The 14,063-nt window shown below is 54.1% G+C and overlaps 1 protein-coding gene across 4 annotated transcripts in view; it reads right to left on the minus strand.

Annotated features, from left to right (window-relative positions):
- LOC135911566 (calumenin-A-like) overlaps nucleotides 1-7,847 on the minus strand; it is a 36,026-nt gene extending 28,179 nt beyond the window's left edge. Inside the window, exons 1-2 of one of the 4 annotated variants that reach the window (XM_065443889.2) lie at nucleotides 7,689-7,847; nucleotides 1,344-1,462 (exon numbers count right to left, since the gene is read on the minus strand). In XM_065443889.2, coding sequence (XP_065299961.1) covers nucleotides 1,344-1,458 — 115 coding nt within the window. In that variant the 5' untranslated portion in view covers nucleotides 1,459-1,462; nucleotides 7,689-7,847. Of the gene's footprint in view, nucleotides 1-1,343; nucleotides 1,463-2,056; nucleotides 2,182-5,254; nucleotides 5,308-6,603; nucleotides 6,648-7,688 lie in introns of those variants that run through there. The other 3 variants (XM_070523030.1, XM_070523031.1, XM_065443890.2) reach the window with 3 other exon arrangements.
- Between the last annotated feature and the right edge of the window lie 6,216 nt (nucleotides 7,848-14,063).

Consider the following 14,063-nt stretch of genomic DNA (forward strand, 5'->3'; position numbering starts at 1 on the left):
GTCGAAATGCAGCCGCCGGGGCCGGGATTTGATCCCGCAACCTCGTGCTTAGCAGCCCAACACCGTAGCATCCACGGAGGGTGAATGAAGGGCTCTGACAACGTCTCCTACATTCTCACCACCTCGGCACTGTTTTGGACGCGACGTCCCGAAAGTAGGGCTTTCAATGCAGGGAACATTCGTACCGGATAACAGCACGCTGTTTCACTGGCGACCACGTTGTCAGCACGCGTCTGCCTGCCATCGTGATTTGTACTCGAATAACCTCGGGCACGCCGGCCTGCTGCTGTGCTCTCTCTTCCTCTGCGCATGCGTCATTTCTGCTCCGCTGACGTCGTTGAGCCGGCAACGGCGTGGATTGTTAATGCGATTGTTTTACCTGGTGCACCATCCTCTCCGAAAAAAAAAAAAAATTACGGCACTTACTTTCGGAACGTCCTTCGTGCTTATAGACAACGGAAGCCAAAGTTTGCGCATGCTTATTCGCACCCGACATTTCAGAATATTAGTGAGCGCCGTAACGATGATTATGTCGCTTGATTACAAGCTGTGTTGTGAACGCGACACACAACGCTGAGTTATGTGTTTAGGGCAGAGAGCAAACCTTTTTAGTGCAGCTTCTCGCGTCTGTTTGCTGTCGAGTTAGGAACCCAGATAAGCCAGTCTATAGCCAAGGCCTTTGTAACGTTGTAAAAAATTGTAATCTCGAAACTCCTGACGCCTCCTCAAAAAAAGAAAAAAAGGAAAACGGCGTTTTATATTTAGTTTCCTATAATGGAAAGTAAAAATAGTCGGCAGTAGACTGGATCCTATAAGGAACGTTTTGTCTGTTGTTTTAGCACACCGTCTTGAAGGCGACGAAAGCTCTTCGACTGGACGTATGGGTCGGCGTCAGCTACGCGTGTGTCAGCATAGGACTCGCGAATAAGATAGGCTTACATAACGGAAGAACACGAACACGCGGGATAAATCTGAATTGTCAACAAAATGCAATTTTTAACCGGAACGTGCTATGCTCAAGCTACGCAGATGTCCACGGCGTGCCACATTAAGCCAAGTTTGTTAAAATTTTGCTATCTTGTGCAGACGCAGTGCACTAAACGCGATGTGCCCGCTTGGCAGCGACGTCGGCAGCTACAACAATGAACAATTGCGCGCGAGGGAAATAAAAAAGTAAGGACGAGGAACAATACACTCGCCAGAAGGACGAGGATAAAAAAACAAGGACTCGGAAATGGTCCGCACGCTCGTCGTCCATTGCGCCGTGTGCAAAAGTGCGCGCCTGTTCGCATGAGCTTCTCCATCTGCGCCGGTCGCGTATGGATTGCACACGTGACCCTTACCTGGCTTGGGTGGCTGGTAGAACTGCTGCTGGCCGGTAGGCGGCGTCTTAGAGGCGTCGTTTGCCAGACACAACGTGGCGGCCGCCAGCAGCAACGTAACCAGTGTCGTCTGCATCTTCCTGCGAAAAAAAAAAAAGAAATACCCGACCCCGTCAGCGGGTTGCATTGTCTCAACTGCGCGCAGAAGAGAGGAATGCTGTTTTTACGGTAAAGCCGCGGACCGCGAAAGCTGGACGTCGCTGGCCGCATATGCTCTGAACACCCTCCCTGTCAGTAGGCTTTTCGAAGGAGCAAATGCTTTCCTTGAAGGACATGTTCACCAGAAGGAGTGAACAGCACGAATTAAGCGCCTCTGTTTTACCAAGAGTTAACTACGGTCAGGTTTCACGTGCTCTTGCCAAGAATTGATATTAGCCCGTGCACGGAACAGCTAGCCGAAGTATATCATGCAGGCAGCAGGCGTCGTTCTCGAAACAAGGCAGGGCAAATAGCGGACCGACACGGAGTCACCGAAAGGAAATACTTAAACGCCAGCGAAAAAAGCAGCAGCCAGCGCGATGACGGGACAAACTACGTTTCGCGAATCCGGTATCCAATCGCGACTTTTCCTTTCCGGCGATCTCTGCGATGACCCCGGAAAGACACCACGAGGGGGTGTCGGGGGGTACTGAAAATAAATACAAAACGTTCCATCCCGGGGAGCGTGAACTGACAAACAAAAGGCTGCGGGCTCGGCGTCCAGGATCGTGTCGCCGCGGCGATTGTGCGGCGAGTGCACGCTCACTGAAATACGCGAGCAGAGGGCGACGTGGGCGAGCGCCATTTGCTGCGCGGCAGTGACGTCACGCGGCTGTCCTTGACGTGTTCAGTGCCGATTAGAGGACGGGGGGAGGGCGACAAAAAAAGAAAGGTGATGCAACAAAGCATAAAGTCATTTCTTTTTCTTCGCCGAGCTGGAGCTGTAAGTAGCATAAACTGCGCGATAATCAATACAGTGTAAAAGAATGAGGTGTCCTATTGTTTATGGCAGTTTTTCGTGCAACATGGAAGCGAGAGTCGCACGCCGGCACATAATTTTAGGACGCAAGACACGTTAGCTTCGCCAGGAAAAAGCGAACTGTTTTCGCGGCAGACTGAAAATACTATTTGGTCGCCGCGGTCAGAGCAGCTAACGTCATCTGTTCACTGCAAGATAATTATGCAGATCAGTGCCTGCGAATGAATTTCGACCACGCACGCACTGAGCAGACAGCTCATTCGGACCGCGTCAGTCAATCGCCGCTCGACAACGAAAGTGCGCTCTTCGTGCGGCACGGGAGAGACGGGCGCCGTCACGGATTTGCACGCAGCCTGGTCGGCCCCGTGGCTCTCGCTACGGGTACCGGCGTGTCTGCGCAAGAGCCGCATACTGAACATGGCGCGCTTGAACAGCCGTTACTCAGTGGGAACGGCCCGAATACGAGGAAGCGGTTCGGAATCCGCGACGGCACACTTACGTGCTGGCGCCAAATTGAGAACGTGGAGCTTTGATAACTTTCACTGGCAATAATCGACCCATTACCGCCAAAGTACCGGAACTGTAACTTTGAAAGGACGTCCGTGAACACCGCTTCAGCTAGCGCCCCTTTAACGAGCCCGAGTACGTTAATCGCATTACGTCCCGATTGGAACGACGTCATCGAACCCACGGTCTCGCCGTTACAACCAGAGAGCGACCGATCCATCGACGCGGTAATGCGGGCCCGACGTCGACTGACTGGGGGAGGGGGGGCGACGCATGGCTGGCGACGAGTGGCTGCGGGTTAATCGCGGACAGCCGAGGTCCTGCCAGCGTGCGAGCGCCGGAAGGACGCGAGCGTCGTTCCCTCGTCGAAACGCGGCCGCCACGTTCGGCAGTCGAACCCTCGACCTGAGCAGCACGACGCCGTATAGCCACCGCGCGGCCGGCTCGACCCAAACCGCACGGCCTTTGCCGCTGGAAATATTTAAGCAATAACGGGCCGTTTTTGCATTGCTTTACATAAATAGCTAGCTTTCAAACATTAGTGCGGTCAAAGCTCGAATATGCATCCACAGTATACGGGATCCCCGTCAAGCCTCGCCGTGAAGTTTGAGGCTCCAACGACGCTCCGCCTTCAAAACTCGCCCGTGCAGCGGGTCTCCTCGAAACGCGAGCCGCGCTTCCGTGCGCAGATCGGCGCTGCGGGGGGCGTCGGCATGGCGCGGTAAGCACGCGATAAAAGACGGCGCGTAACGCACTTCGTCGCCAGCTCATCGGGCGACTTGGCGTAATAAATTCGTAAATAAAGTGATGCGTTACACGTGAATAGAGCAGCCCGGAACGTGGGGACAAAAATGCAGCCAAAGTATGCAGTCTCGTCAAACGCGTATTTTCCGTTCATCTACACGTTTATTCAGAAACCAAAGTCGCGAAACTTGTTCGCAACCTCCCTGCACAGCCGAACTCTTTGCCAGGCATTAGCCGCAAACTCGAGCCAACGCACGCTGTGACGCGCGTGAATGTGCGAATCGACCGAGGTGCGCGGCAGTCACGAATCGCTGCTCTCGGGGAAGTTCGCGCGTCTTTCCGTCTGGCTCGGGGAAAATCTTAGAAGTAAAAGGTGCCCGCAGGAGGCGCTCTTTTGCGACACGGCGGAACTGTCCCGCCAGCGAAACACTCGCTGGGAGCCACAGTCGGCCCACGGCGGCCGCGCTTATCGGAATCGACCTGCGGGATCAAACGCGAGAGAGAAAAAAGCACATCTGCGGCGGCAAGCGGTGGAATCGGGACGTCTCGCGAGCCAGCGGTGGGAACCGGTTGACGACGAGGGAACTCGCGACACCGACGAAGCGCGCGATACGGGCCGACGTGGCCGATGGTTCGCCGACCGCGCTATCGCCTCGCCCCCCCCCCTGCGCGGCGGCTATGCCGAGCTACCCGACCGGCGCGGACGGAGAGCTGCGACACCGGCACACGTAGACGCCCGACCCCGCCGGTGTTCCGAGAGTGCCCGTGTGCATACGTTAGTGGAAATGACGACGAAGCACTTTAGCACGGCCCTAATGATAATAATAGCAATCATAAGAATAATAGTAACCACTATGTTTCAAAATTTGTTCAGAGGCAATTATGCCAGCAGTCGGTGTTTCGGAAAACGACGACGGATGCGCTGAAAGCGTCTGTAGTCGAGACTGCTGTATCGGCGTAGCAAAGTATGATAACCGTCAAATAGTAAGTAAACGAAGGAAAACGCAATATGAAGTCGAAATTGAACTTTGGATCTGTTTAGCGTGCGAAACTATTTCCGGGCTGAATTGTCGGTTGCCACAAACTGGCGCATCTTAAAAGCCAACCCAACACCTAGACCTCACCGTCGCGTGTCATTTTTTTGCAGCCATATGCAAACGGGGCTAAAGGAACAGGATACCGAGAAAGAAGCGTTCGTGACAGAGTCCTTTGTGCCATCGATAATCCGGCGCCGTCCAAGGACGCCCGCTAATCGCCTACAGCTTTCGGCGACCTCCTCCCACTCGGACAGCCCGTTGGTCTCGGATGAGCACAACTCGCTGCCTTCGGAACGAGCACGCGTGGGAAGCGAGGGCAGCGAACACGTGTTCACTTCCTCGACCCGATTTCCCCACGCTTCCACGAACGTGTACGGTACCGGCCGCAAAAGTAGTTATACCGTCGGTTGTTAGCACAGGTGAAAGGAACGTCGTAGAGAAGCCCGCGACGAGGCTTAACCGAGTCGCGCCGTTTCAAATGTCCGCCGTAGTGTAACCGTTTGCGGATTCTGCGGGGGATTCGAACGGCGCCGATGGGTCGCAGTGATGTCGCCTCGCGCCGCCAAGCTCTGCGCCTTCGGGACGCCGTCTGCCCTGCGCGCGACGCTGGATGCCGGCGCGCTGACCTGCAGCCGAAGCCCACGAAACGCCGCTGGTAATACATCGACTGGCGCCAGATGCGAAACGACCCGTCGCTTGTCCACGGAACGCTTCGCGTGGGGGAGCTTGTGAATTGCCCATCAGGTGCACATGTGTGCACCGCATCGCGTGGACAGCCTTTGCTTCGCTGTAATGTATCGGGCTATTGTATAAGAGTCTCGCCGTGCCTTTGCAAGAAGTGCCCGTCGTGTTCGGTGTACAAAAAAAAAAAAGAATAAAGTAAACGTACACGTTCTGCCATTGCTGTATTCGAAATTTGCGGCTTCAAGTCACTCCCAGGGTCCCGTGCGCGCGGCCATCTTTCCTAGCTACAGCGTGACGCTTAGCGCAGAAAGCACGTCTGGAGCGCTGACCAGCGTTCCATCGCATGACACTTGGTGTACACTGGCCAGACCTCCACCGGCGACACGTTAGTGAGGCCCGAGTTGGCAGCGACACCCCCCATGATTTTGCAGGCACTGGGAGGCCATTTGAGTTCCAAATGGAGCGACCTTACGCACCGTTGGCGATCGATGCCCCCCGAATGGCTACCATACTTTCCCTCATCTTACTCCACCGTATCGACGAACTTGCGCTGTTATTCAACTTCGTGCAAACGCTTGCGCCGAATCTCGTGCCATACAAACTCGAGAGGAGCACTGGCCTCTGGAAAAGTCCAGCGCCGCGCATTCGGCGCCCTTCCACGTGCGAGCCTCCGCTCAGCGCCGCAACACGTACGCCCACCCGACCGCCACGCACTCGATGATGGGGCGCGTCCGGTTCGGCCGCGCCGTCTTCAGGCGACGCTATCGCGGCCCTGACGTTGGCGCTATGCCCTCGTCGGCGTTGTTCATTTGCGCATGGAGCATAACGCACGGTCCACTTCGGCTGAAAGCTTGAAACGCACGTATAAACACCCCGAGGCAAAATAAAACGCGCAATGCAGAAACAACGTACATGCAAAGCGCTCCTCCGCTCGCCTCGAATTATTCGCGCCGCTTAATGAGAGACGTGCACGGAGAGCGAATTCACATGAACGCGAAACGAACGTATCGCGTGCTTTGCTCGAGCGCCCGAACGACGTGGCGAGCGAGTCGACAGCGCTACACGGAGGGGGAAGTGACCACGCAGGCGCTGCAGGTTCCACACTTCAGAGATAATTGTAACGAAAGCCGAAAAACTACACGCGCAAATGTTCTGGAACGAGGCCATCCCTTCTCGTTTACGTTGCTGTAGCGTGCGTGTCCTTAAAAAATGTTTTAAATGAAACGACAAGCACTCATATATCGGTAGGCGACAATCGACATGAAAAAGGCCAGCCGCTATAGTCTCCCACCTTTGATCGCTGTTAGGTACGGTACCCATGGAAGAGAGCACTGTGGTTGGATCGCTTATCCTACATACAGCAGCATTCACGACAGAAATGATCATCGGCAAATAAGACTGAGCGGCACAGTGCTACTACAACACTTTAATATTCGGTATAGGCACTTCGTTACAGAAACTTAATTTCAACATCTCGTAAGCGGTGACGCCAAATGTCACGAAATTAAGAGCTGAGCAATCTGCCGCTTATCACGGACTGCACTGTTTGAAAACTAAGAAAAAGAGGGGAAGCAAACGCAATCAACATATTAGTTCTCAGAATGACAACATGATGACATCAGATACTTTATCTCAAGTTAAAACGGCATTTAAACAAGTCGCCGTTAGCCGCATCACGACCTTCAGCCTGCGCCGAAAGCCACGTGGTTACCGGGAATCTTTTCTGCGATACGATGCTCGGTTTATTTTTTCACGAAATTTCCAAAATACAACAAGCAGCCTTCCGGTCATCGCAGCTGACAGCATCCGAGCAAAGGAAACCGACCACACATACCGCACAACCGAAATAAAGAAAACAAAGAAAACAAGGGGTATCCAGGTGCCGACCCCGCCAGGTACCGGGATAGCCCAATCCAGTCGTTGTGATGCGAACTTCTCCTCTTGTCCTTTGTGTTTTTGACTGTTTTTTTCGTTCAAGTATGTACCAACTCGCCCAGATTTCAACCCTTCTTCAGCCCAATCGACACAGCGATGACCCAGTCAGTTGGCGCTCCGTTCAACCTCTACAGGTTTGCAACATTGACCCACAGCTTTCGCGGACGCGTCGTCTGCATCGCATTTCGCACGCGCCGTCTGCAACGCCGGGACACTGCCTTGGCCGATGTGGCGATCCGGCCGGCCGGGCTGACATGCTAGCGATACGTGTCCTTTCCACGAAGCCCCGCCGCCACCTTCGCGGATCCGCGCGAAGAAAGGGTTAAAACAGCGGGCTCTGCTGCGAGGAAGGAATGTGCGCTACAACACGGTGGGGGCACGCATAACCGCGCAGCGAGCGACCGCACGAAGGGATCCGCCGCGCTAGCGCCCCAGCCTCACCTGCAACGACTTGCTCTCGCTCGCTTCCGGGGTCAGTCGTCTGCACCGGCCCAACTCGGTCTGCTTCGGCCGCGCTGTCAACGAGAGGCCGAGTTCGCCGGGAGGGGGGCGCCGCGCCGAGCCACGTGTACCTGTCAGACAGCTTCGTGACGTCAGCGGCTTGTGCTGACCGAACCTCCGGTTCCTGTGACATCGAGCCTTTGTGCCACGCGTTTTTCCGCCGCGTGTCGGACTGTTTTAAGCCCTCTGGGTCGCAGTGGTTCGAGCACTGAAGCATTTGAGGCCTACACGGTGATTACGGAACTCCGTCAAGCTCTGGACACCTGAGAAAACAAATAGCGCGCCCGTTTCATGTTTACTTCTCCCATCTAAAAAGAGATGGCACTATAAGGCAAAACGCCTTGCCCCAAACTTCTCGAAAACAGCGCGTGGTTTGAAGCAATAGCGTGGCAGTCTGGGCTAGTTGGTATGTCATGACTGTTTTAGGCTTGTAGCGCAGCTCGGAAGAGCAAAAAAGGAAGGAGGTAGGGGTAATCAAAGGGAACGGAAAGTAGTCTTGTGTCACGAAATAAACCGTCAGTTGGAAGTTAGCGCTCACTCTGTTTTCCGTTCCTTTTGATTACCCCTACCTCCTTCCTTTTTTTGCTCTTCCGAGCTGCGCTAGAAGCCTAAAACAGTTTTGAAGCAATAAAACGACAGACACCGACCAAAAGAAGTGCTAAATTTATTCATTTTTAGCACTTATTTTGGTCGGCGTCTGTTGTTTCATTGCTTCATGTTTCATCCGGACCAGACGGGCTTCCGTCGAACTCTCGACTTCAGCGCGTGGTTTGAATGGCGTAGCAGACAGACCAATTTCAATTTGGGGGCTGCTTCGTACTACATCATTCTGTGCCAACTACATTGTTACAAAATATAAACGCACCGTGACGCTGCAAATAAAAATACGAATCAGTGGTCTAAAATAAATTAAATTGGGGAGCCTTACGTGTCGAAACCACGTTATGATTGTGAGGCACGCTGTAGGGAGGGGGGGAGGGGGGAGTCCGGATTGTTTTTAAGCATCCGGGGTTCTTTAACCCGCGCGTAAATATACGTAAGAAATAACCATGAGAGAGAGTTTCGATCATTTTTCCGACCTATGACTACAAGTACATAAAAGCCCTACATATAGCCATGTGTGCGTGTCTAGTACCATATGTGGGCGCACTCACTCATGAGTGCACTCACACTCACTCGCACTCATTTCAAAGGCGTGAGTACGAGTGTGAGTGGGTGCCAGTGAGTGTGGGTGGAGGTGAGTGCGAGTGAGTGCGATTGGAGGTGAGTAGGAGTACTCTGAGAGGCAGTGAGTGCGAGTGGAAGTGAGTGCGAGTGTGAGCGATTGCGAGAGTGTGTGAGTGGAGGTGAGTGCGAGTGCGACTGAGTGCCAGTGAGTGTGAGGGGAGGTGAGTGCGAGTAAGTGTCAGTGAGTGTGAGCGGAAATGAGTGCGAGTGTGAGTGAGTGCCAGTGAGTGTGGGCGGAGATGAGTGCGAGTGAGTGGGATTGGAGGTGAGTACGAGTACTCTGAGAGGCAGTGAGTGCGAGTGGAAGTGCGTGTGAGCGATTGCCAGTGTGTGTGAATGGAGATGAGTGCCAGTGAGTGTGAGTGGAGGTGAGTGCGAGTAAGTGTCAGTGAGTGTAAGCGGAAATGAGTGCGAGTGTGAGTGAGTGCTAGTGAGTGTGGGCGGAGGTGAGTGCGAGTGAGTGGGATTGGAGGTGAGTACGATGGGAAGTGAATGTCTGTTTTTTCTGCCATTGCTTCCAAGCGCAGGCTCAAAGGAGTTCTAATTAGTGGGCGGTTACGGTAAAGTCTGGCAGCGGAGAGGTCGCTAACGATGGAATGGCATGGATGTTCGGTGTCTGATTTTACCTTAGTGTAGTATGATAAACTTAGGAATGTTCTGAGTAGATGTAAGGACCATTCGTTGGACTCAACCTAGAGACTTTCAACAGGGCTCGTTCTAAAGGCGCCTGTTGCCAGTCGTATACCCAGGTTGTGGACTGGGTCAAGAATCTTTAGCGTAGTCTCTGTTGCGGAGTGGTTCACCACGGCTCCATAGTCGAGGCGTGATTGTACGAGACTCTTATACAGGCTAAGCAGACACTTCCTGTCACTGCCCCAAGTTGTTCGAGAGAGCAGCTTGAGGAGGTTCATGGTCTTCAGGCATTTTTCTTTAAGATATTTTAAGTGTGGAATGAAGTTAAGTTTTGTGTCCAGGATAACACCTAAGAATTTGTGTTCAGGGCTAACAGTTAGTCTTTCTCCATTAAGGCTAACGTCTGGTTGTGGTAGTACACCTCTCCTGTTTGAAAATAAGACACATGTGCTTTTTTGGGGGTTCATTTTAAAACCATTATCGTCCGCCCACCTTGAGAGTCTATTCAAGCCAAGTTGTAGCTAGTGCTAGTGTAGCTAGTGCGGACGTGGAAAGATCGGCTCCCGCTTTCGTAAATATTTTCGGTCTGCTTTTTGTGTCGCCTACCACGGAAATGCACGCCATTCGACACGGTTTCTTCTGAGGACTTCCTTTGGTGAGTGGCCTTTGCGCGGAAGCCGTGGAACTTTTTGTGTAGACCACGCCGCGGCGACGCTAGGCGCGGGTAGGCTTAGGCCTAACGCGACGAAGAGGGGCATTATGCCCGAAGTAGAAATGGTGTTAGGAGAGGCAATCTCCCCCGAAGAAGCCAACAGCCCAGGCTGGACGACAGCGTTGGGCAAGCACAAGAAAACCCTGCAAGAAACACCAGTTTCAACGAGCAAGAGAGCTCACATGGGCTCGAAGGGTGGCTGCCGCACGGCTGCCCCGCAAGGCGTGTTGCAACGTCTCGCAGCCTCGTCGAGGCTCCCCAGACTACCTAGGGAGCACATACGAATTATTGTCCGCCCAAGGGGCGGGCTTGACGTCAAGAAGATAAGCCAAATCAAGCTGGCTCAAGCCTTGGCCATGGCGGCTGCACTAGCCCCCACAGAAACTGAGGGCGACGTAATCTGCCCTAATTTCACTCAAAACGTTCTCGTCGTATCCACCCCGGAGAAGAAGAACGCCACCGCTTATGCAGGAATCCAGCAAATCCGCATAAGCGAAGGACTCTACAAAGTAGCCGCCTACATAGCGGCCCCAGACAACACCTGCAAAGGGGTCATACGAGGGGTCGACGCAGACATCAGCGAGGCCCAACTCCAGCGCATGATTGTCAACCATCGTAACCCGAAGGCTCTGGAAGTCAAACGAATCAAGAACACCACCACAGTGGTTGTCCTCTTCGACGGCATGAAAGTGCCTAACTATGTCATGTGCGGCGTCAGCCTTCTGCGCTGCACGCTCTACAAACGCCAAACCGAGGTGTGCTACGCGTGTGGCGGCTTGGGACATCGCGCGGACGTCTGCCCCAACCCCACCAATGAGGATTGCCGGGGCTGCGGACTAAGCTCACCACCCGATGACCACCAGTGTTCGCCGAAGTGCGCCCTTTGCGGAGGCCCGCATCTTACGGCGGACAAAACGTGTAAGCAGCGCTTTCAAGTCCCATACGTCGTACGCAGACGCCGACGGCGCCGTAAGCGCGCCAACAACAAGCACCAGCAGCAACAGCTGGCCAAGGAGAACAGGCCACGTGGCTCCAGCGCGGCGGGAGCCCCCAGGAGGGAGCGCTCCGTCACGCCCTCTGGTCGACAACGCAGCCTCTCCAGAGGGCGCTCTCGTTCCCGAGGGCGCTCTAACTCCCGGGTTCGGATCCAGGAAACGCCAACCTGGGCCGATCGTGTCAAGTCGAAGCAGACGACGCCGGCTTCAAAGGTAACGCAGGTAGCATTGCCGGAGCATAAGGTTGATCCCAGAGTCGCTCAACTCATGCAAGAGAACGCTCGGCTCAAAGCAGAAATGCAGCAGATGAGGGCCGACTTTGAGTCTTTCCGTAAGTCGTACCCCTCGCAAGTCGAGAAGCAACCGGTGCCCCCCTCAGGGGAGCCACAGGCGCGCTCGGGTAAACGTAGGGCCGCGCCCCCAGAGGGGGACGCTGACTCTATGGAGACCGAGTCCAATAACAAGGACTTAGAAAGCATGCAGCGGGCTATTCAGCAGCTCGCTGAAAGCGTGACTGTCCTCCTTAAAAGGATGGCGTCCCTGGAAAGTGCACAGGCCGCGTTAGCTACGGCTAGACAGCCTTCGAGGGAGCCCCGTCGGGCACCTTTACCCGCAAGCGCCGTCCCCGTCAACAAGACGGTGGAATGGCCAATCCAAGGCAATCACCATGGCGGTCAATCCCAATAAGTTGGTTGTGTGGCAGTGGAACTGTGCCAGTTTCCAACGGCGCAAAGCTCCGCTGCAGCAATTCGTTTCGGCACAGGCGGTCAAACCGCACGTAATTCTTTTACAAGAAACTCTCGATGACGCGCCCACCTTCCCGGGATACCGGGTTGTATCGATACGGGAGGAAGGAAAGCGGGGTTTAGCAACCTTGGTCGCACGGAAGTGCTCCTTTCAAGTACACAAATTACAAATTGGCAGAACTAGGGCGGAAATCATTATGGTCGAAATTATCCCTAACAATTGGCTTAAGAGCAGTGTCTTTCTTTTAAACATATACAGCTCGCCGTCGGATCAACGGCAGTCATTCGCCACGATCATGACAAAGGCGGTGGCCCTGAGCAAGGGAGCCCCCATAGTGATAGCGGGTGACTTCAATGCCCCCCACAATGCCTGGGGATACCCCCGCCAATCCACCAAGGGCAATCTCCTTGTCCAGGCAGTTGCTGACTGCTCACTGGAATTGATTACGGATGCTCAATACCCGACGCGAACCGGCACGTCGGTAGTCCGAGACACCACTCCGGACCTGGCGTTCGTCAAGAACGCCCCCGGAGCAGGATGGCAAAATTTGCAAGAGAACCTGGGCAGCGACCACTTCATTGTGGAGATTACCCTAACGATTAGCACAGCCCCTACCAGGGAATTTAAAGTGACGGATTGGGATGCCTTCCGGAAAATACGGAAGGCGGACCAGACCGACTACGATAATCTCGATAGTCTGTTCACAAGACTACAGAAGGACGTACAAGCTGCGACCAAGGTGGTTAAGACCGACCTAAAGGTAGATCGTATGGACGCGCGCCTTGCACACCTCCTAGAAGCCAAAAACTCCATCCTGCACCGCTGGAGAACGCACAGACTCCACCGCCGGCTTCGTAAGAAAATTGCGGAGCTCAATCGTACAATTGAAACTCATTCCATCGAACTGTCCAAACAACAATGGAATGAAGTGTGCTCCTCGGTTGATGGGCAGATGAGAACGGGGGGCAAATGGAACCTGCTCAAACACTTACTCGACGACTCGCAAACCAAAAGCAATCAGAGACTAGCCATCGATCGCATAGTTCATAATCAAAAGGCGGCGGGCGTATTTGAACACGTCCTCTTGCAGGAGTTGGCCGAAAAGTATCTTCCGCTGGGCCACTCCGGTGACGGGGATTATCCTTGTTATCGGGGGGGAGCGGTGGGGGAGCTCGACGCCCCCTTCACGGAATCCGAAATCTGGGAGGTGCTGCAAACGCTCAACGGTCGCTCTGCGCCGGGCCCGGATGGCATCTCCAATAAGCTCCTCCGAAACTTGGACGAACAATCAGTTGCGCTGCTCACCGGGGAGGTCAATAAAATTTGGGAAACGGGCCTAGTCCCCGACTCCTGGAAGACAGCCTCAGTGGTGCTCATCCCGAAACCAGGCAAACCTCTTGGGCCGGAGAACATGCGGCCCATCTCGCTCACGTCCTGCGTGGGTAAGGTGGCCGAACATGTCATTCACAACCGTATATCTAGGCATATAGAAAATAATGAGTTATTCCCTCACAACATGGTCGGCTTTCGGCCGGCACTCTCCACACAGGACGTCATGTTACTTATAAAGAGGCAAATCATTGATGTCGACACTAGAGACACTCGGGGCATCCTTGCTCTAGACTTGTCCAAGGCTTTTGATAACATCTCGCACCGGTTCGTACTAGACGCCATCTCAGATCTGGGCCTGGGGCCACGATTCCATGCGTACGTTAGCTCCTTCCTCAGGGATCGCAAGGCCACTGTCAAAATAGGGCAAATCAAATCGAAGGAATTTACATTGGGAGCGAGAGGCACCCCGCAAGGGGCGGTCATCTCTCCCCTACTGTTTAACATCGCTATGAAGGGCCTCTCGGACAGACTGGCCACAGTAAGAGGAACGGGTCACGCCCTTTACGCGGATGATATTACCGTGTGGTGCTTGGGAGGGTCTGACGCTGCAGTTGAGAGTGCGCTCCAAGAGGCGCTCGTCATCACAGAACACTTCCTACTAGACACGGG

Source organism: Dermacentor albipictus, chromosome 8, assembly GCF_038994185.2.
Source record: "Dermacentor albipictus isolate Rhodes 1998 colony chromosome 8, USDA_Dalb.pri_finalv2, whole genome shotgun sequence".
In the NCBI taxonomy this organism is placed as follows: domain Eukaryota; kingdom Metazoa; phylum Arthropoda; class Arachnida; order Ixodida; family Ixodidae; genus Dermacentor; species Dermacentor albipictus.